Source organism: Alternaria arborescens (genome assembly GCF_004154835.1).
Source record: "Alternaria arborescens strain FERA 675 chromosome Unknown contig_34, whole genome shotgun sequence".
NCBI lineage: Eukaryota > Fungi > Ascomycota > Dothideomycetes > Pleosporales > Pleosporaceae > Alternaria > Alternaria arborescens.
This window is the reverse complement of record NW_021167889.1, coordinates 57221-76333: the sequence shown is the minus strand read 5'-3', so window position 1 is coordinate 76333 and position 19113 is coordinate 57221. Positions and strand designations below refer to the sequence as shown.

The 19113-nt window shown below is 52.1% G+C and overlaps 10 protein-coding genes across 10 annotated transcripts; 4 read left to right on the top strand and 6 right to left on the bottom strand.

Annotated features, from left to right (window-relative positions):
- Positions 1 to 307: 307 nt before the first annotated feature.
- AA0111_g10312 (hypothetical protein) lies at positions 308 to 1643 on the top strand (the record flags this gene model as incomplete). The annotated part of the gene is made up of 3 exons (XM_028644048.1): positions 308 to 391; positions 450 to 1330; positions 1379 to 1643. 3 exons carry the CDS (start codon positions 308 to 310, stop codon positions 1641 to 1643), a joined length of 1230 nt encoding a protein of 409 aa, XP_028502101.1.
- A 367-nt stretch (positions 1644 to 2010) lies between these two features.
- Positions 2011 to 3096, top strand: AA0111_g10311 (40S ribosomal protein; the record flags this gene model as incomplete). The annotated part of the gene is made up of 4 exons (XM_028644047.1): positions 2011 to 2033; positions 2102 to 2127; positions 2292 to 2710; positions 2764 to 3096. 4 exons carry the CDS (start codon positions 2011 to 2013, stop codon positions 3094 to 3096), a joined length of 801 nt encoding a protein of 266 aa, XP_028502104.1.
- Positions 3097 to 3503: 407 nt separating this feature from the next.
- On the bottom strand, positions 3504 to 4568 carry AA0111_g10310 (putative arabinogalactan endo-beta-1,4-galactanase A; the record flags this gene model as incomplete). The annotated part of the gene is made up of 1 exon (XM_028644046.1): positions 3504 to 4568. The coding sequence occupies one exon, from the start codon at positions 4566 to 4568 to the stop codon at positions 3504 to 3506; it is 1065 nt and encodes a 354-aa protein (XP_028502103.1).
- Positions 4569 to 5221: 653 nt separating this feature from the next.
- On the bottom strand, positions 5222 to 6263 carry AA0111_g10309 (hypothetical protein; the record flags this gene model as incomplete). Its single annotated transcript, XM_028644044.1, has 2 exons — positions 5222 to 5712; positions 5798 to 6263. 2 exons carry the CDS (start codon positions 6261 to 6263, stop codon positions 5222 to 5224), a joined length of 957 nt encoding a protein of 318 aa, XP_028502062.1.
- A 397-nt stretch (positions 6264 to 6660) lies between these two features.
- Positions 6661 to 7699, bottom strand: AA0111_g10308 (hypothetical protein; the record flags this gene model as incomplete). Its single annotated transcript, XM_028644043.1, has 3 exons — positions 6661 to 6810; positions 6877 to 7229; positions 7282 to 7699. 3 exons carry the CDS (start codon positions 7697 to 7699, stop codon positions 6661 to 6663), a joined length of 921 nt encoding a protein of 306 aa, XP_028502063.1.
- Positions 7700 to 8148: 449 nt separating this feature from the next.
- AA0111_g10307 (hypothetical protein) lies at positions 8149 to 9092 on the top strand (the record flags this gene model as incomplete). Its single annotated transcript, XM_028644042.1, has 5 exons — positions 8149 to 8274; positions 8327 to 8556; positions 8610 to 8647; positions 8774 to 8964; positions 9015 to 9092. The coding sequence occupies 5 exons, from the start codon at positions 8149 to 8151 to the stop codon at positions 9090 to 9092; spliced, it is 663 nt and encodes a 220-aa protein (XP_028502070.1).
- Positions 9093 to 9799: 707 nt separating this feature from the next.
- Positions 9800 to 11125, bottom strand: AA0111_g10306 (hypothetical protein; the record flags this gene model as incomplete). Its single annotated transcript, XM_028644041.1, has 3 exons — positions 9800 to 10551; positions 10627 to 10925; positions 10977 to 11125. 3 exons carry the CDS (start codon positions 11123 to 11125, stop codon positions 9800 to 9802), a joined length of 1200 nt encoding a protein of 399 aa, XP_028502071.1.
- Positions 11126 to 12163: 1038 nt separating this feature from the next.
- On the bottom strand, positions 12164 to 13729 carry AA0111_g10305 (hypothetical protein; the record flags this gene model as incomplete). Its single annotated transcript, XM_028644040.1, has 1 exon — positions 12164 to 13729. The coding sequence occupies one exon, from the start codon at positions 13727 to 13729 to the stop codon at positions 12164 to 12166; it is 1566 nt and encodes a 521-aa protein (XP_028502068.1).
- Positions 13730 to 15525: 1796 nt separating this feature from the next.
- Positions 15526 to 16770, top strand: AA0111_g10304 (hypothetical protein; the record flags this gene model as incomplete). The annotated part of the gene is made up of 2 exons (XM_028644039.1): positions 15526 to 15859; positions 15917 to 16770. The coding sequence occupies 2 exons, from the start codon at positions 15526 to 15528 to the stop codon at positions 16768 to 16770; spliced, it is 1188 nt and encodes a 395-aa protein (XP_028502069.1).
- Positions 16771 to 16875: 105 nt separating this feature from the next.
- On the bottom strand, positions 16876 to 18623 carry AA0111_g10303 (putative serine carboxypeptidase; the record flags this gene model as incomplete). The annotated part of the gene is made up of 3 exons (XM_028644038.1): positions 16876 to 18066; positions 18118 to 18398; positions 18446 to 18623. 3 exons carry the CDS (start codon positions 18621 to 18623, stop codon positions 16876 to 16878), a joined length of 1650 nt encoding a protein of 549 aa, XP_028502066.1.
- Between the last annotated feature and the right edge of the window lie 490 nt (positions 18624 to 19113).

The following is a 19113-nucleotide window of genomic DNA, read 5'->3' as shown; positions in this document are numbered from 1 at the left end:
AGGATGCTTCTATTGCAGAGACGGTCGGGAACGCAGCCGGACGTTAGCGCCATCTCTTATCGCCGAGGCGCATCAGTCGTCACGCAGCCTCACGCGCCTCACTCGGCCATCAACCGTCACGGGTCGCAGCTCAGAGCTGCCTAGTACCTTGCCGTCGCTGCCTCGATCTCGACTCTGTTATCCCTCCACCTCATCTCCCCCCGCATTCCATCTGGACACAGCTTGCGTTCTTGTCCACAACCCATCACTTTGCGATACCGCGTCCGATAAGCGTTGCTGAGCTCCGGAAGCTCGACTCATCTCCATCATGGCGGTCAAAGCTGCAGTGCCGTTCTTGGTGGCTATGATGCTGTTGACGGGTGTGTGTAACACACTGCTAACCAAGTACCAAGTACGTAAAGCCCTCCGTGCAGCTCCCCTGTAGCCAAATGCTGACTGCGCGCAACTAGGACATGCAATGCGTCAACAACTGCGACTCCCCTTCGCCGAAACATCGCGACCATTTCGAACAACCTGTCCTGCAGACCCTTCAGATGTTCATGGGTGAAATGGGTTGCTGGCTGGTGATTGGTGTCTTCCAACTCTACCAGCGGTATGCCAGCGCAAAGGCCGGCTACGAGGCCATTCCAGATAATGAAGGGTCAGATGACAGTGAAACGGGTGCTGTCGCCAACCCGTTGAGGCCCGCACATCCCGATGACGAGGGCAGAATACCGCTCGAGGGACGCAGCATCTTCTTGTTGGCGCTTCCGGCCTGCTGCGATATTGCCGGAACCACGCTCATGAATGTTGGCCTGCTGTTTGTCGCTGCTAGTATCTATCAGATGACCAGAGGCGCATTGGTCCTTTTTGTCGGTTTGTTCAGCGTGTGGTTCCTCAAGCGCCATCTTGGTCTCTACAAGTGGTTCTCGCTCTTTGTTGTCGTAGCTGGTGTCGCTGTCGTCGGACTCGCAGGTGCTATCACCAAAGATGACAAAGCTTCGCCCGGTCATCAATCGATTCATGATGAGGCAACCGGCTCAGTTGGTGTCGACGCGGCGACTTCGCAGGCCGCCATGACCATTATCGGTGTCCTGCTTATTGCTGGTGCGCAAATCTTCACTGCGACACAGTTCGTGCTTGAAGAGAGGATCATGGAGAAGTATGCTATGGAGCCAATTAAGGTTGTAGGCTGGGAGGGTATTTTTGGCTTCTTGGTTACGCTCATTGGCATGATCATCCTACATTTCGCCATCGGAACTGGATACTTCAACGCCAGAGAGGGACTGTACCAGATGACGCACTACCGTGCCATCGCAGTGTCCTCGCTGTTGATCATGGTCAGCATTGGGTATGTCTTCTTCCATTCATATCCTCAATCCTCGCTAACATGTTGCAGTGGCTTCAACTTCTTCGGTCTATCCGTAACTCGGACCGTCTCCGCTACTTCGCGCTCCACGATTGATACTTGCCGCACACTCTTTATCTGGATCGTGTCGCTTGGCCTTGGTTGGGAGACGTTCAAGTGGCTTCAGGTTGCGGGTTTCGCTCTGCTAGTGTACGGTACCTTCTTGTTCAATGACCTCATTCGTCCGCCGATCAAGGCATGTGTGGAAAGGAAGAACGAGCCCCTGCTACCTGAGGGCCCCATCGAGCATCTCTAGCATGTGAAGGGAGGAGGTGAAGGGAGGAGATGATGGCGCGGCGGCGCTTTGGGAAGACTGAGACTGGGCTTGGCATTGACCGGCGTTTGGGAAACTCTTGCATGCAGTTACCGAATATTATATTTTATACCAGGTGAAATTATTATGTGTACTGCTTGACGCTTTCATGATTGGGGGACCAGATGCTGCTATCTATGAGCCTCTTCGTATGATGAATGGATGTGGTCCGAGCTTTAGCGCCCACTTGCTTCGCTTAGCATTTTGGTCGCTCTCTCACGGAAATCAACTACGACTTCAATAACAACGGCTCGACTTTTCTGAACACCCACGCCCGGAGTTCAGATACGCCCTTCCACAGTTCGACAAAATGGCCACCACTCAAACCGCAATGTGAGTTTACCTGCACGCCATCGCATGGCAAAGACGCGCAACTGGGAATGAGTACTGACGGCCTGCAGCTCCAAGAGGAGAAAGTTCGTTGCTGGTACGATATACCCTCCCTACAAGTAGAAGACGGAGCATGCAAGAGAGGGGCATCTTGGGTCATTGCAGCGTGGCATAGAACCCACGAGGCTCAAGACGTCGAATGCGAGATATGAGGGGCATTGCGCACACAGACAGACCGGTCGCTAACATCACCTCCTACAGACGGTGTCTTCTACGCCGAGCTGAACGAGTTCTTCCAGCGCGAGCTGGCCGAGGAGGGCTACTCCGGCGTCGAGGTCCGCGTCACCCCCACTGTCACCGACATCATCATCCGCGCCACACACACCCAGGAGGTTCTTGGAGAGCAGGGTCGCCGCATCCGTGAGCTCACCTCGCTCATCCAGAAGCGATTCAAGTTCCCCGAGAACTCCGTCTCCCTCTACGCCGCCAAGGTTCAGAACCGTGGTCTCTCCGCCGTCGCCCAGTGCGAGTCCCTCCGATACAAGCTTCTCAATGGTCTGGCCGTCCGAAGGGCTTGCTACGGTGTCCTGAGGTTCATCATGGAGTCTGGCGCTAAGGGTTGCGAGGTTGTTGTTTCCGGAAAGCTCAGGGCCGCCCGTGCCAAGAGCATGAAGTTCACTGTAGGCATACGCACATGGGATACAGTAGGAATTGGCATACTAACGTCATACAGGACGGTTTCATGATCCACTCCGGTCAGCCCGCCAAGGACTTCATTGACCACGCTACCCGCCACGTCCTGCTCCGCCAGGGTGTCCTCGGTATTAAGGTTAAGATCATGCGCGGCTCCGACCCCGAGGGCAAGGCCGGCCCATCCAAGACTCTCCCCGACTCCGTCACCATCATCGAGCCCAAGGAGGAGCAGCCCGTTGTCCAGCCCATGTCGCAAGACTACGGCGCCAAGGCCATCGCTGCTCAGCAAGCCGCAGAGCAGGCCAGGCAGGCCGAGCAGGGCGAGGGCGAGGCCCAGCCAGCTGGTGGTGAGGGTTACTCTGAGGAGCAGTAGGTTGATCATTTGCTGCGGGCGCAATGAGGTTACGAAAAGGCATTTAGCGGAAGGATATGATGCCATCACGAACCCTGACACATCTTCCTTTGCACATTCGGAATGGACTGGGCTGCTTTTTGACTAGGGAGGGAAAGGAGTCTGCACTGCTTCACTGCTATGTACTCAATGAAACCACCCAAACATCAAAGATGGCTTGACCACCCGAAATGTGTTCTGACCATTGTCATTGCTTTTTAATACTTTTCACTTTCATGTGTTTTTTGTTCAACTCGTTCATATTGATACGTGGGTGAGTTGCGATCACACGCGAACACTTGGGAGTTTGTTTAATGTTCCTGATATAGTCTTGCTGATGTGCTAACGCGTGTAATATTTACAGTTTTGAAGCGACAGAGAATGGTCACTCAGATGCTGCCGAAAACGGCCAGACTACTCATGACCTTGCCGTCATCCCCAACCATGAGGTTCCACCCACAACTGCTACCCAGCCCTGGGTTCTCAATCCAAGCTGGCTCCCAGTAGAAAAGACCTGTACCCTTACCGTTTGGAACAGCAGCCACACGCTTCGCAACCTCCTTCATCCACTGCGTCTGGCCATCTACACTGATTGGAATGCTCTTCACATCCGCAGGGAAAGCAGTTGATGGGTTAGGGCAGTAACTCGGCCAATTTGTCTCAACAACCATGACCTCCTTGCCATACTTTTTCGCCATATTGTTCAAGCTTGTGCTGAGCGCAGATAGCGTGGCAGCGCTGTTGTAGAAGGGGTAGTAGGATACACCCTGGACATCATAGTCTGCGGCCGACAGCCCACCACCTGATCCTAGCACGAGGTCGTACCACCACTGCTGTGTCTCCCAGTTCCAGCCATTGTCTAGATGGATCATGATCTTGGGCTTGGGGCTCATGGAGGACTCTTTGATGGCTTTGGATGCTGATTTAAGTAGCGCAGCAACGTTCTTCGGTCCATCGGTGCCAGAGAGTTGGCCAATAGGGAACAAGAGGCCGGGTGTGATTTCATTGCCGATGCTAACGAGATTGAGGGTGATGCCGTTGGTGGAGAAGGTATTGATCACGTTCTTGGTGTAGTCGTACACCTGCTTGATGAGGGCCTCGCGATTTAGCGATTTCCACGCTGCTGGTACGACTTGTTTGCCTGGGTCGGCCCAGTTGTCGCTGTAGTGGAAGTCGAGGTAAATGCCTAAACCGGCCGCTTTCGCGCGTTTGGCAAGTTTGAGGTTGTAATCGAGGTTGTAGTTCCCATCTGAGGGGTTTACCCATATGCGTTGGCGAACAGTATTTACGCCGCTGTTTTTGAGAATGGTCTCAAGGGGCTGGACCGTACCAGCCGCGTTTTTGTACTTTTTGCCGGCTGCTTCCTCGATAAGAAGGGAAGACCAATCTGCGCCTTTGTAGGGCAGGGCGGCGAGTGCCGCACTGGCAAAGAGGAGAAGAGACGTAAACCGCATCGCGAACGAGGATGATCGATGCTGAAGATGGGATGCCTCTCAACCACCCAAGAACCAGCAGCTATATACCAGGACTCATCATATAACCCGTCACTGGAGAGCAACGTTTGAGAATGGCGGACAGACCTCTACATGCGGCAACACATCCCCTTCAATTTACACCGTCAGCCATTTGCATTTGAACGTGACACCGAATGATCAGTCTAGAAGAGTGAGAAATAGTACTTCCTCCAATAATAGCCGGCGCCGGTATACCAGGCGTGGTTTCGAAACATATGAAATGCCGAAGCGAGCTTTGCCGTGTGGGGCAATTGAACCGGGGTAATGACATAAAGCTCCGGGGAAATCTAACTAGAATTGCCGCAGAACACGTGGGAGTTGGTGCGGAAATGCGTAAAACGGAGGAAATGAGTTCCGGATCAAGTAACTCAAGAGGAAATACAGGCTAGTAATTATGTGGTGTCTCGTTTGCGCAATGTACGTTGTGGTAAGAAAAAAAAAAAGAGAGCATGACAGCAAGGATCCCGGAAGAAGTGCAAAGATGGCCTGTGGGTGAAACAGTTGAGAGATATACAGGACATGAAAGGACGGTTAAGAGTATTATCTATACAGTAAACCTACAGGACAAGATGAACAAAAGTGAGATGGTTGCTTTACTGATCGAAGTTCTTGATCTCGGGCATCATGCCCAGACCCTTGCCTTCCTGTTGTGTTTTACCCTCGCCCTCGATGACACCTCCTGCCTTACGCTCGTTGACATGCCTCCGGAGCAAGCTCAGAATTTCACTACCCTTCCACCTGCTAGGCACAGGCCTATACGCAGGCTTGAAAGTGCCGACCGTCTGCGCCCATTCACCCTCTCCAGGTTGTCTCTTACGCTCGTCCTTCTCAGGCAACTTCGTCTGTGCCGTTGCATCCATGCCCTGTGCGTTGGCGGTAGACATTGCAGAGCCACCGCCCTCGGCTGTCTCGTGGGACGTGGGTGTGGGCTCTTGAGTTGCCCAGTAGTAAATGTCCCAGTCGTTTTCGTCGAGGAAAGTGTCGTACTGCTGCATCAATGAAGGAGACATGGTGCTTAGGTGGGCGTCGGCGAAGGTGCTGAGAAGGAGATCACTTTCTAGGGTTCCCCTCTTGCGGCTCTGATCTAATTACTCGTTAGCCATGCTTCGCCCAGGTACCGATGTTGTATATGCGGTGAGGAATAGGAGATGGGCAATGTATGAACGGACATAATAACCTCGCACGCATAGTGTTGGGGTCTTCTCCAGTCCTGCGAATAGGCTCGACCTTGAACTTGGCGCCTTCCATCTCGCCAACACCTAGTTCGCTGTTTGCCCCGCTGACGTCCTGATCCTTGCTGCCCTGTGTTCCGCCCGTCATGCGCTTAGTGTTCTCAGGCACAGAGTCTTTAGGTGTGAATTTGCTGTCGGCATTGGTGATCAATTCGGGCGGGGCAGCGTCTTCACCAATCGAAGGCATTTCATTGGCAATAGTAGAGGTGGTGTTGGTAAGGTGAGGGTTCAGCGGCCTCTCGATTTGGTATTTGCGGTACGTCTCGGAGGTGTCGTTGGTGCGCTTGTTGAGGGCTTCAAACTCATTGTGGCGGATAGTGGAAATGCTGAAAGTACGGCATTGGGTGCGCTGGAGGGAGAAGAGGGCGCGCGTCGAGCGAGCAACTAGTCTTGAAGATGCCATGGTGCAAACAGTCCGTCGTGAGGCCTCAATTGACGTTTAGACAGATTGTACAAGGTGGGCGATACCGAGGGCTGTGGAAAACGTCACCGGGCCAAAGCTCCTGAATTACTAAGCCGAAAATGAACCCTGTGATCGGCTCGTGAAGTCTATTACTCCTACACATCACCCAATAGTATTTCAGCCGTTCCATGTGTAAAATTTCGCACCATAATCGATGCAATCCAACACAACACGTGACATGCAAAGCTGCCATGTTGTCGCTCTACTTTTACATGATAGGCTCTCATAGCAATGCTTTCGCCGCTACTGTACAACGTCGCCAGAAGAAGCCAGTCGAGCTTGCATGTAGCGAGCTTTCGCTATACTACTCGGGTGTGAAATAATGTAGTGAGAGATTTTAGGACCGTGCTTTAGGCAGTGTATAGCCGCCCAGGTCGTTGAAGAACTTGCCGCCTCTCGTCATAATATCGAATATCTCCACTCCTAGCCAATCTTTCATTGCGCTTGTTCTTGCCACTTCAATCTCTCTCACCAAGTTGCCTGCGACCTGGAAACTGATATCAGCACTACTTCTTCCAAAGGGCAACTTCCTACGACGTTGTTGTAGACTCACCATCATGCTATGGCCCTGTCTCTCAGGGTGCATACTTGTGGTCACAATAGCATTAGCTACATCTGCAGTTGTATTTGCTGGCAAACCATAGTCCTTCCACTTCTCTGAGTAACCTGAGGTAATGTGCGTAGGGGTGAAGAAGGGTGCTACGACATTGACTCGGATACTGAGCTGCTGGGCAACAGTCTGTGAGGCTCGCGCTAAACCTACTACGCCATGCTTAGAAGAGACATATGAGACTACGCCAGTTCCACCGAAGTACCCAGACGTTGAGGCTATGAGTACGATCGAGCCTCGTGCACCGTCCAAGTCTAGTGGGTTCGATTTCATCGAGTGCATAGCCATCCGGAGAGCTACTCAGTATCAGAGATAGGCCTGGAAGGAATGCGTGATTCAATGGCTTACTATTCATAGTACCTTTCAGATTAACATCGATAATCTTGCCAGCTTCAACCGCCTCCATTAGTTCTCCTTGCTCGTCCTCTTCAAAGTCGAAGAAACCTTTGCTTTCCATCAGCCCTGCATTCGCAACGACGATATCCACTTGACCAAATGTCTTCTTTGTCTCCCGAAACAGGTTTTGCATGTCGCTCCAACTAACAATGTTAGTGGGGTGATAAATGGCTCGTGATGGTTCAGGTAGAGATGAGACAAGAGCATTGGCTGCCTTGCTGGAGGAAGCAAGATCGGCTACGACGATATTGCAACCATGTTCATGGTAGGTACGAGCTGTTTTCGCACCGATGCCATTGGCGCTGCCTGTGATTATGACGGTTTTGGGCTTGCCATTAGGCAGGTAGTGGCACGAATTGGTACTAGACATGCTTCCTGGTCGTACTCAGGCTTTTGCTTCTGCTTTCAAATGAGTAATCGTATGTAAAAGAGGAGAAAAACTTTTGACAATTGGAGTCGATGGAGACGGTGCTCCGTGATGGTGCTCTGGATCAAGTCCAAGTAGACTTTCCCAGGTTGCTGCTTACATGCTGCATCTACCTAGAAACCCAGTTGAGTGTTATAAGCGGACATGCCAGTTTCGGGGAGAGAGGAGCCTCTCCGTAAAGTATGGTGGTGCCTGGGTATGTCTACCCCGCATGCCTGCTTTAGAGCGACGCGCGCCGAAGCTTGAAGACGCGTCGCAGCCGCGATCGGTCCTTGTACGTGCTTCACCATCCCGACAATCGGAAGACGCAATGCCGACAGTCAGCAGATGTCCCGAGAAGTGCGTTGTTGTGCCGCTACTCCAGACTCCTCCGTGATAGTAAGAGAGTCATTATGTCGACTAGTACGATCCCAATACCCCGCGACCCAACCGATGACGAGGCTCTTGCCCTGTTCAAGACGGTAGAGGAGAAGTTTCCTTCAAGGTCGCTTGGAGGTGACAAATGGTATGTCCTTCTGGTATGGGATCATCCTCTTTACACATACAAGAGCAGTGATTAACTCTTTGTAGCTTGCGTCGATCGTTGGCGGCGGACAGCCCGGCTTCGCGCCCCTGCTCTACAAGGAGCTTATCAAGCGACCTGAATACCAGACACCCGAACACCGCCAGGCTTTGATGCGAAGAATACGTGAGACACTGTTCAAGCTCATCGTCATTGTGGGTGTGTGCAAGCCACTGGAAGCCATCTTCGACATCGATGCAATTACCAAGCCAGAGGACAAGGACTATACATTCTCAAGGTATAGGATCAGAAATCATCAGTACGCAAATGTGAAAACTGACAGCAGGGCAGAGAAGGATGGCAATGTGACGAGGCAAACTCAAAACGTGGTGCAGCATGGCAAGGTCGCTTGTACCAGCACAACCAAGAAGGCATCGATAATGTGTTAGCTTCACAGAAGGATTTTGGCATGTGAATGTCTAGCCATTCTGTAGTCTTATGCTGACGAAGCGTAGATTGGACGAGCAAGCAAATTACCTACGGACTCTATCTGTCCGATCACAGCATTCTCAATGACGTTGAGACCGAGCTCACTGTACTCAGCGGCATCATGATTCAGAATCTGCCCAGAGAAACTGCCTGGCATTTGCGCGGCACCAGGCGCATTGGCGTTAGCAGAGATGACGTTGAGACGATCCAACAATGCGTAAGACAGCAATTAATTCGTGCTTCATAGGCCATACTGACCCGGCACAGATCGAGCTTGTCGCCAATTTCTGTGGCTTACGACTGCACAAGGTACCAAGGGTCGCGGATATTGAGCATGAAGTCTAAGTCGACAGTCGAAGCAAACGAAACGTGCTATAACAGGGGAACAGAAGCTACTTCCCAGCAATCACTGGCCTGCCTAAACTTCCGATACCTGAGATTAAGCACTAATGCAATCTTCATTCGCGCAAGATAACGACTTTGTGGCAGCCAGACGCAGTGAATTGTTCTTTCCAAGAGAATCGTGCTTAGCCACGGCATACGAAAAACGTTCAGAGACGGTCAGGTGGAAAGGAAACAATAAGTACTGCTCTAATTCCATCGTGTTATCAACCAATATGTCGATGTCTCTCCGAATTTCTTTACACTTTGTTTGGTCGGTCATGCTGATGTGCTTTCACTACGAATGCAAGAGTAGAAGGTGCGCTCGATTCGAAAATGTGAAGAATTGGTATTTAGATCGGCTAATCGTGCCTAAAGACGCTCCTACATGAATCAAGGAACCCCTCTTTTGAGTCCGTCCCACCCAAGTCTAATATGACGATAAAACATGCTGAAGAGGTTTTCTATACAAGAACGTAATGATAAGACATGAGACGCCGATGGACGCCGACATGAGAGACCCGCCTGATACAAAATTGGCGTAGATGACGGCTATATGAGAATCGTGCATGGGATGGTTCCGAGATTGGTGAAGCAGGTTGAGATGCGCGTGCGCCGAACGTAGGTATCTTGGGTAAGACCTAGAGACTCTCGCTTAATTCGAAGTTGCCCTACCACCCTTCGTCCTTCTGGTTCTTGCCCTTCCCTTTCTTGGCAGCGGCCTTTTCCTCTTCGGTCATCTCAATCAGCTCCGCACCTTCAAGCTTGAACCCCTTTGCATCCACGATGTGCTCACTCGCTGAGCCCAGGTACGCCTCGTGCAATCGCGGTAGGAAGTACTGCATGACGCTGTCCGCCAGGTTCTTAGCTACAAGGCCTTTGTCGACCCAGAAATGTCGTACAAACACGCCCTTGCAACCACCCCGGTTCGCAGCCTCGGGTGCGCCATTGGCTTCGACGCAAGGGAGAACACGGATATCGTCCGGTCGGTCGTAGTCATATCGAAGATAGTTTCCAAAGGCGGCTTGTTCGTGCGCCCAATCTGTCTTCCAATGCGCGCAGCCCTTGTACTTGGTCTCAGAAGGGCATTCCGCCCAGGCCTTGTACATCTCTTGTGTCCTCTTGCTCTGTCGTGCGATGACAAATCCGGTGTTGAGGTATCGGTTGCCCTTCGCATCGTAGTTCTGCGGCTCGTTCGGGTCGATAGACATCATGGCAAGGGTATCGTCGGTCATGTTCCAGTAGTTGAGCAGCCACTCGAGAGGCAGGTGAGGGTAGTGGAACATGACGTCTGAGTCCATGAAGACAATGTATTCATGGGTCTTGAGCGCTTCCTTCATCATTGGAACCTTGACCCATGTGCCCCACCGGTCGGCGTAATCGGGTGCGCGAATGAACTTGTAATCGTAACCGTGTATTTGTGCTGCTGCATGTTAGCCGAGTCGCTCCACGTGCCAGAACTGTCGTTGGCGACCTGCCATGCGTCGTGGCAACGTACCGAACATGTAATGCCCCAGCATGCCCGCACTCAACGAGCGCATGCCCTTCCACTTCAAATGCGGGTCCATAAGCTGACCCTTATCCGTCAACGGTCGGCTATCAATGTCCAATATAAGCACCTTCTTGCCTAGCTTGCTCTTGAATTTTGGTTCCCCGGATAGTCTGTATATGTCTCCATCTTCGTCGGTAAAGTTGGCGGCGTCGATGGGGTGTAATATCGGACCGTAGAGGGCTTTTATTATTGTCGCCATCGAGACGTCATCTTTGGGTAGAGAGACATTTTGCGTGTGCGGGTACCTGTGGTGATTTTGTTAGGCACGCCTTTATGCGAGGGCAATTCAAACGTACTGTGACCGAAGGCTGCTCGGGACGTATGCAGAAGGATAGCTGAAGTAAACCAAAGCCAGCGCCATGGGTATCATAGCGGTCAATAAAACACGTCGCCATCGCCCTTGTGGCCCCATGTTGGCCAGCGATTGGTATGTGTAGTCGGCCATTGTCGCGGTTCACGCTCTGGGGTTCAGAAGCCTAGGATGACCCAAGTTCGCCTGCGCGTACGAGTCCAGAATCGCAGTCCTCGGTCTTCTGCATCCAAGTTCAGTCTTCTCCAGCGAGTCCCCCAGAAATCGTGAATCCCAACAACTGGAGCGTGCGTCGCAGAGTCTACCGCACAAAAACAAGGTGGCGTGAACAGAAGACGACAACGTATGCGAATAGCCAAAAAGTGCTGCGCCAGGTGCTAAAAAGGAGCAAGAAGAAAGGTAAGATGGCAAGTTAAGTGTCCCTCTCCCTCAAAGGAGGTGGCCGACGCCCCCAGTTTAGTGGCAGTTGTGTCAGACCCGAGTTGGTAGATCCTTGTTTCCATCCCTAAGCAATGCAGGGGCCATCACCGACTGCGTACGGTTTAGCTGCCGCGCCGGAAGGGGCTGAAAGTCTGAAACGCGATCTGGGATGCGCAACCTGTGGCTGTGCCATGTCATCCAGCGATCCACATGGAATTGCGATGGACAAAAATTGGGATGCGAATGGCAAGAGCACTGGAAAACTGCACGCTCAACTAACCATCTGTTGAGTGTTGATTCGAGCTAGATTAGATCAGTCGACATCGCATGCGCCTTTGTGGTAGTCAGCTTATTAGCTACTTTGTACACGCAAGCCTCTCGTACTCGGCTATAGATGGCAGGATCAACGCTGAAGCGGCGGTGCGGAAACATCACCATCACTCGAAACACAAGAAAGGTGCATGCTTGAAAATGCCTTATCGTATCTTTCTTCGTCTCGTGTTGCTCGCTCTTGGCTCTTTACTAGATGAGTGATTAGTCGTCTCTTGATTGTGGAAACTTGGTCATGATATGTGTGTTGGGAGCAAGGCTCGAGAATCTGTGGTACTGTGTTACGTATGGCAGGGTAATGCAGGGTCTCATCCAAACTTGTGTTAGATTATAATAACAGGGCCTGTATACCTTCAGAGTACTCTAGCGTCGCCGTTGCAATCTGTAGGGCGTCGCAAAGGTGTTCAAGCTGCACTCGGAGGGTTAGGCATCCAGCAAGCGCAATAGCTCGTAGTCTTTTGCGATACCAGGACTATTCCTCGCACAACTCTCGATAAGTGTCATCATGATGCTTACCCACTCGCGCCATCCCTCCGGCAGCGTTTCTCGCAACTTTGGGTCTGGCGACCGCGCTACGGCGTGAAACAATAGCACCTGTCCGAAGCACTGGCAACACCATCCAAATTTTATTGGTAGAGCCGACAACATCTGGGTGCAAAGCCCCATGGTAGTCGGCCAGTACATGCCCCCTCGAAGGCCCTCGCGCACCTCGTCGTACTCTGCATCACTGGTGTATGCTGGCGCGTGCAGCGCTTTGTAGAGAAATGGGCGGCCGATGTGGAATTTTGCGACGAGGTAGCGGCTTCGTAGCATGGCTTTTGCGATAACATGTGCGGGGCTGGGAGAGTCACTGGCGTTGTCATTGTCCAAGAATTGAAGAGACGGTGGGAGGTTTGCGCGCCATTGCTCGAGTTGGTGATGCATTTCGGCTGTTAAGCTGGCGCTGGGGTAGCTATCCTTCTCAGCAAACGTGTACAAACTCTGCTTCACGCGTGTCAGAATAATGCGATGAGCGGCCTGAGCGAGGAAGTGGAAATTGAAGAAAGAGTCGTCTTCATCAGTGAGCAATCCCGATATAGAAGTCTTTGGCCGTGGACATTGGGTGAACTTTGGTAGAGGCGTATCTGGCTCATAGTCCAATAGTCCACTGTGTGGAAGTAAGTCGAGTTCCTGTATAATGACAGTTTCGTACATCAGAGTACACCAGAAGAGGCGCGATAGCATGTCACCTTCCCATGTATCGTAGTCGACTGCCCCCGAACGGGTAAGAATGCTAGCGCAGCAGAGGGCTGCCCGATTCACGGTGGTCCATGAATCGAGAGGTCGCAGGATCTGGGCATAGTAGAGCGTCGAAAGCATGTAGAATTGGCCCGCTTGTATATCATTCTCGCACATGAGAAAACCGAATCGGTGTCTCGCTTCGTTGAAAAACTTGAGGCCCGGTGGGTCGTCTGCAACAAGTTCGTACCAGTCTGGGTGTTCAAAGCCAGGTCTGGCTGCAGAGTGACGCGAAGGAAGAGCGAAGTCCCCTTCCTCATGAGCTTTGACAGCTAGGCAACCCAATGCGAGCACGTTGAGCACTAGCGCAGTTTCAACATCATACCCGAATTCGTTCTCCATAGCTGTGCCTAGCGTACTTGAGAAGAAATGATACTTGTCAAGGATTGGCATGTTGCGATGAAAAACGGCAAAGTACGCATCCGCAAGTCCTTTCACTGCCGACTGTGGAAGGCTCATCAACCAACTTTCCGGGGCGGTGCCGTATGGACGATCGATGTGTATCGGTAACTGCGCTCTTCGATTCTCGATGTCGACTATGTAGTCCTCTGGAAGCTCTGCTCGAACAGCGACAAATCCAGTGGGGAGAATCTGTTGTATGGCCGGCCAGAGCGCGACACGATGCTGACTGAAGGAAAGATCCACAGCACCTTGGACTTCTATGACCGGGAAAGGACTTTTGACAGGAGTTCCCACAACTTGTGGCGACATTGCCAACTCGTGTATACTCAATTTACCGTTCTGGGAGTGATGAGATGGTATTGTTGAGACATGATATCCTGGACTGGGTTGTGAGAACAGGGTATGAGGTGATTGGTGGTCATTGATAGGTCCTGCTGGTGAGAGTGGAATAGCAGACGAAGGCTTGGGAGTATTAATTGCCGTCGTCAGATCTTCGATCTTTGCTTCCAGCCTCCGAATGGCATTGATGGCTAATGTTAAAGACTGATCTTTCTTCGTATTTCGCGGTGCCTGATAAGTGCACTCCAAATTCATGTTCCTGCAGTAACCGCATCTTGGTCGATCTTCATCACAGCGAGTCTTTCTTGATCTGCAAATGTCGCAAGCCTATTCTAGTCAGAAAATCGCTCTCGTATCTCCTTTTTTTATATATAGCCACATACCAGTGTAGCCATGAATGACCGTGGCTTTTTCAGAAAAGAGCCGTCCCCGTCCTCATGGCTTCCGCTGCGCTCACCATCATAGGATGCCTGTCGTTCTGAGTGCTCTGCTTGCGAGGAGGCTATACTGGCATGGGACCTCTTGGTCATAGCACATCAAGATGTATCTGTCGAATTCGTGCATGGAAAGCGATGAATCGTTGCCAAGGTTGCATGAGATGGCTGGGAACAATGGATTATGACTGGCAACGGAGATGAACATGCTAGCGTGCACAGACGCTACGAAGAATCCGAGCTCGGAACTTTCGTAGACTCTACATCCTTTACCATGACCTCCTCATGGTGCAACCACTCCATCAAGAGAGTCACATAACCTATTCACACGAACTCTGTAGGATTTTGCAAGAGTCAAACCGCGTTGTGAAATCGCGATGGCAGCACTTATGTGCACGGGCCTACGCAGAATTACCCACTTGCGCGGCCTGTTTCCCATCGTAGCTGCCCTTCGATCGTTCCTACGCCAACAACATGTCCATACTTCGCAACCCTCAGCTTACTACTCTGTCTCTCACAGTATCGTATCACAGTATCATCATGCTCCATCGGCATGCGGTACGAACTATGCTATTTACTGACGCTTTTCCATAGCAACCGGCACAGGCCGCTGCATTTTCCTGCGCCGCTATTCTTGCAATACTTGGGAATATACGGCTCACTAGACCCAATTCCTAGCACATCGGCTTACCGTTCATGTGTGACTTCTCTTGCTCGTGTTATCATTGGCAACCAATAATCTGTTCTTAGATCTCTTTTGCCTCTCACGCTCTCATTGTATTGCTCATCTACTTCGCCAAATGCAGTCTTTATTAGGCTGACTGTGCACTTGCCCAGAGCTGGACATGGTGTGTATCAAGCTGGCGAGCGAAGCATGGCCTTGCTTGGTTGCTGCTTGGTCCCAGTTGCTTATCTGAAGACTCACGTGTAATATGGCTGAACGATTGTCTCCACACCGTCGCTACATCTTTATCCAAGATCTTGCGTGCTCGTATGCGAGCGTTGACGGTCCGTTGTGATATTTCCGTACGTCAGGTTCGAGTAGGGCCAGGCGCGGCACGCCATGGACCTTGAATTACTCGCATCGTCGATGCCAAGCGACGACGAAGGTATCAAAAGCTTCTAGAGCTCGTAGTGCAGAGCATCGGAGGAGAATTCCAAGGTTGATCTCTGGGCTGCCGCAACATGACTCGCGGGATCTTTCCCCACGCCATCCTCCACACGCCAGCTTTCCCCACCATATCGCTCTTTCTTTCTCCGCTGAGTCACGTCTTGTACGATGCTCCCCAGCATGCGCTCCTTTCGTTGTGATCCTCCTCCCCAGCGGCGACAATGTCCTCTCCAGCACCGCCTGCTTCCCTGACGCGCGCCTCGGTCGAAGCCGCCCACGCCCTTATCAAACCGCACATCCACGACACGCCCGTCTTGACCAACACCACCTTGACCAACCTCGCCAATACTCGTCAAGCACCCGAAGCCCTGCAAGGAACACAATGGGAGGGCCAAGAGCCCGCGCACCCGAGGGTTAAGCTCTTCTTCAAGTGCGAGAATTTGCAGCGCATTGGCGCGTTCAAAGTACGCGGAGCCTTCCATGCCGTAACGCGATTGATTGAGAAAGAGGGGCTGGAGCAAGTGCAGAGGAAGGGAGTAGTCACACATAGCAGTGGTACATCTACAACCACGTCCCAAGGGGGCTCGGCGGCATGGCTAACATCAACACCAGGAAACCACGCGCAGGCCCTTGCGCTTGCTGCAAAGACCTTCTCCATCCCCGCCCACATCGTCATGCCCTCTATCTCCACGCCCTCTAAGATAGCCGGGACCCGCGCCCAGAATGCCAATATACATTTCTCCGGCTCCACGAGCACCGAACGCGAGGCTGTCGTTGCAGACGTAATCAAGGACACAGGCGCTACCCTAATTCCACCATACGACCATCCTCACATCATCCTCGGTCAAGGTACAATGGCGCTGGAGATACAAGACCAAGTAGATGAGCTGCTTGCAAGCGGTGAGAAACTCGATGCCGTCATAGCGCCCTGTGGTGGCGGCGGCATGCTAAGTGGCATCGCAGTCGCACTGCACGGCACTGGCGTACGTGTTTTCGGCGCGGAACCCAGTTTTCAAGGTGGAGACGATGCGAGGAGAGGCGTTGAAGCGGGTGAACGTGTCACCAGCGTCAAGACCTTGACCATTGCAGACGGACTTCGCACACCCCTCGGCCATCACACGTGGAACATCATCTCGAACAAAGACTACGTGCAGGCCCTATACGCCGTTACGGAGCAGAACATTAAAGATGCCATGAAACTCGTCCTGGAGAGGATGAAGTGTTTCGTTGAGCCGAGTGCCGTCGTTGGGCTGGCAACTATATTGTACAACGAGGATTTCAGGAATATGGTTCAGAGGGAGGCTGGGGACAAGACTTGGAACATTGGTGTTGTGTTTAGTGGAGGCAACACCACGATAGAGGCTATTACAAAGATCTTTGCCGAGGTACCGGAGGATAGGGCAGAGAGGCAGGAGGGTGTGCTGGGTAGAGATGGTAGGAGGGTAGCTGAGAACGTTGCGGGCTAACGATACATGAAAATCACGAAGAGAAGAGGAGATGCCAAAGAGATGGTTTGTACTTTATGAGTTACACATTACATCGTATTCATTGCGTGACATCAGAGGAATGGTCTAGAACCACTTCTTGAGTTGTCCGGGCATAACACCCAGATCTCTCTTTCCAACGATGCTGGTCTCGTTACTCTGAGGGGTCTTGGGAAGAGTAGTGAAAGGCTCCCTGGATGTCAAGCTCTCAATGCGGCCCAGCAAGAACTCGAGCTGACGGTACGCACTGCTAGGCTGATACTGCGGCACCATGTGCCCACTCATAGCCTGTTGAACAAATGTCAACTTCCTCTCTGTAATTGTCTTTCCCATGAGGCCCTTTGCGCTCAAGCTAGTCAAGCTCAGGTCGTCATGGTAGGGCACATAGAAGTCATCGACAGGCGGGTTCTGGAAACCTTGCATGCCGCCCCAGGTCATGTTTTGGATAGCCATTAGGGTACCGTTGTAGAGGAGGATGTAGTCGAGCTCGCCGTGTGCGATGACGGTGCGATCTAGGGCGTCGATAACGCGGGGGATAACCTCCCAGGAAGATTGGGGAGATGTGTCAGTGTCGAGGACGCCGTTGGAGCACTCCGCCCAGGGCTGGATGGGCGCATTGATGGCAGCTTGTACTTCGGTACGGTTGAAGTAGATTTCCGTGTTAGGAGGAAGGTAGTCGAAGGAGCCGGGGAAGCCGAGAGGGTCCCAGAGAAGAGGGCAGGTGGTGGCAATGGCGTATACGTCGAAGCAAGGGTTGGTGTAGAAGACGGCGTTGTAGATGTCTTCCCACAGTCCGCAGCCTTCGGTATTGGCATCCATGTCCGGGTATGGGAGCTTACTGGGCGGGGGGAAGGTCAGGTACTTCTCCATGTACTCGGTGTAGCCGCAGGCCTCAGAGCGGTTATGGATATCGTCCATAAAGGTCTGGTTAAAGTTGAAGAGACCAGCCCATTTGTCGACAAAGGCAACAGCGGGAATATCCTCAAGAAGAACATCCTCAGCTACACTGGGGTCGTAAAACATGATACCCTTCACATCGTAGTAGGTAGAGTCGTTTTTGCTCAACATGGCATCCGCGATGTAAGGGACGTAGCGTCCGGCGTATGACTCGCCAGTGATGTACACCTTGCGGTTCTGCAGACCGAATGTATCAACAAAGTTCTTGAAGAAGCCAAGGAATTCCTCAGCGGTCTCCTCCTGAGAGGTGGCAGTAGCATTGCCTTGGGTGAATCCAGTTCCCACTGGCTGCTCAACCCAGACCATGTTGGTGAGGTTTGCCTGAGAAAGTCAGTAAATGCAAAGAGAGTAGAAACCATAATATTAACGTACCCAATTCCAGGGGTTGTAAACAGCGGCTGGTCCGGAACCGTACTGCCATGAGATCGGTCCGTTCTCTTGAAGAAATCCTTCAAGAGATGAGCAACCTGGACCACCGTTCAGCCAGATGGTGATCTCGTCACTCGCATCAGGGTTCTCGGATGGGAAGAACCAGAAGTACAGTTCAGAGGTCTCATTAGCAGCTTTGCTGATAGGTAAAAGACCAGCGTAAGACTCGCCAATGTCAAAATCGACGTCGGGGATTGCTCCAGCAGTTCCGTTGACAGCGAAAGCTGGCAGGTGTTAGCTGGTGTTGAAAGAAAGGTAATGCACAACATACACTTGGAGGCCTCGGTAGTGATGATCTGAGTGCTCTGGCGCTTGTGGGGATGAAGGCTCGATTCTGGAACAGTCAAACGAGGACGAGGGAGCTCATTCTTCTTGCCAACAGAGCGAGCGCTTCGGGCAGAAACACTGGCTGTGAGGCCACCAACAGCGAGGAGTGAAAGAAGCTGCATCTTCGCGATCGCAGTGCCGGGATTAGTTGGAAGTCAAGCTCGTGCTGTGACTATCAGGGACCGTGAAGAAGAAACCGTGTGGGCAACTGAGCCTTCTTGAAGGAGAGGTATGGAGCGTGAGACCGACGTCACCCGGCGCCACTCTGTACGCGACGCGGCATATATCTTCCTGTACCTGGACAAACACAGATAGCTCATGGCGAACATAGCTTCAGCTCTTTACCTGATTAGGCAGGCGAGATTTAAGTCTCATGTTGATGATTACCCGAAGCATACCAGGCCAACATTCTCGCGTGCGTAGCTGCTCGTGCGATATGTCCTACGCAAGGATACTTGCTTGCGCACCATTGCGGATTAACGTAGCTAAAGATTGAAGGCAACGCGATGGTTGTTGACTCCTAAGACTGCGGCGTTACTTCCTGACGTCGGTAATATCGTCCAGGTACGACCGCGATAGGCGGGGAATGCATGCTCCTAGATACACGACCAC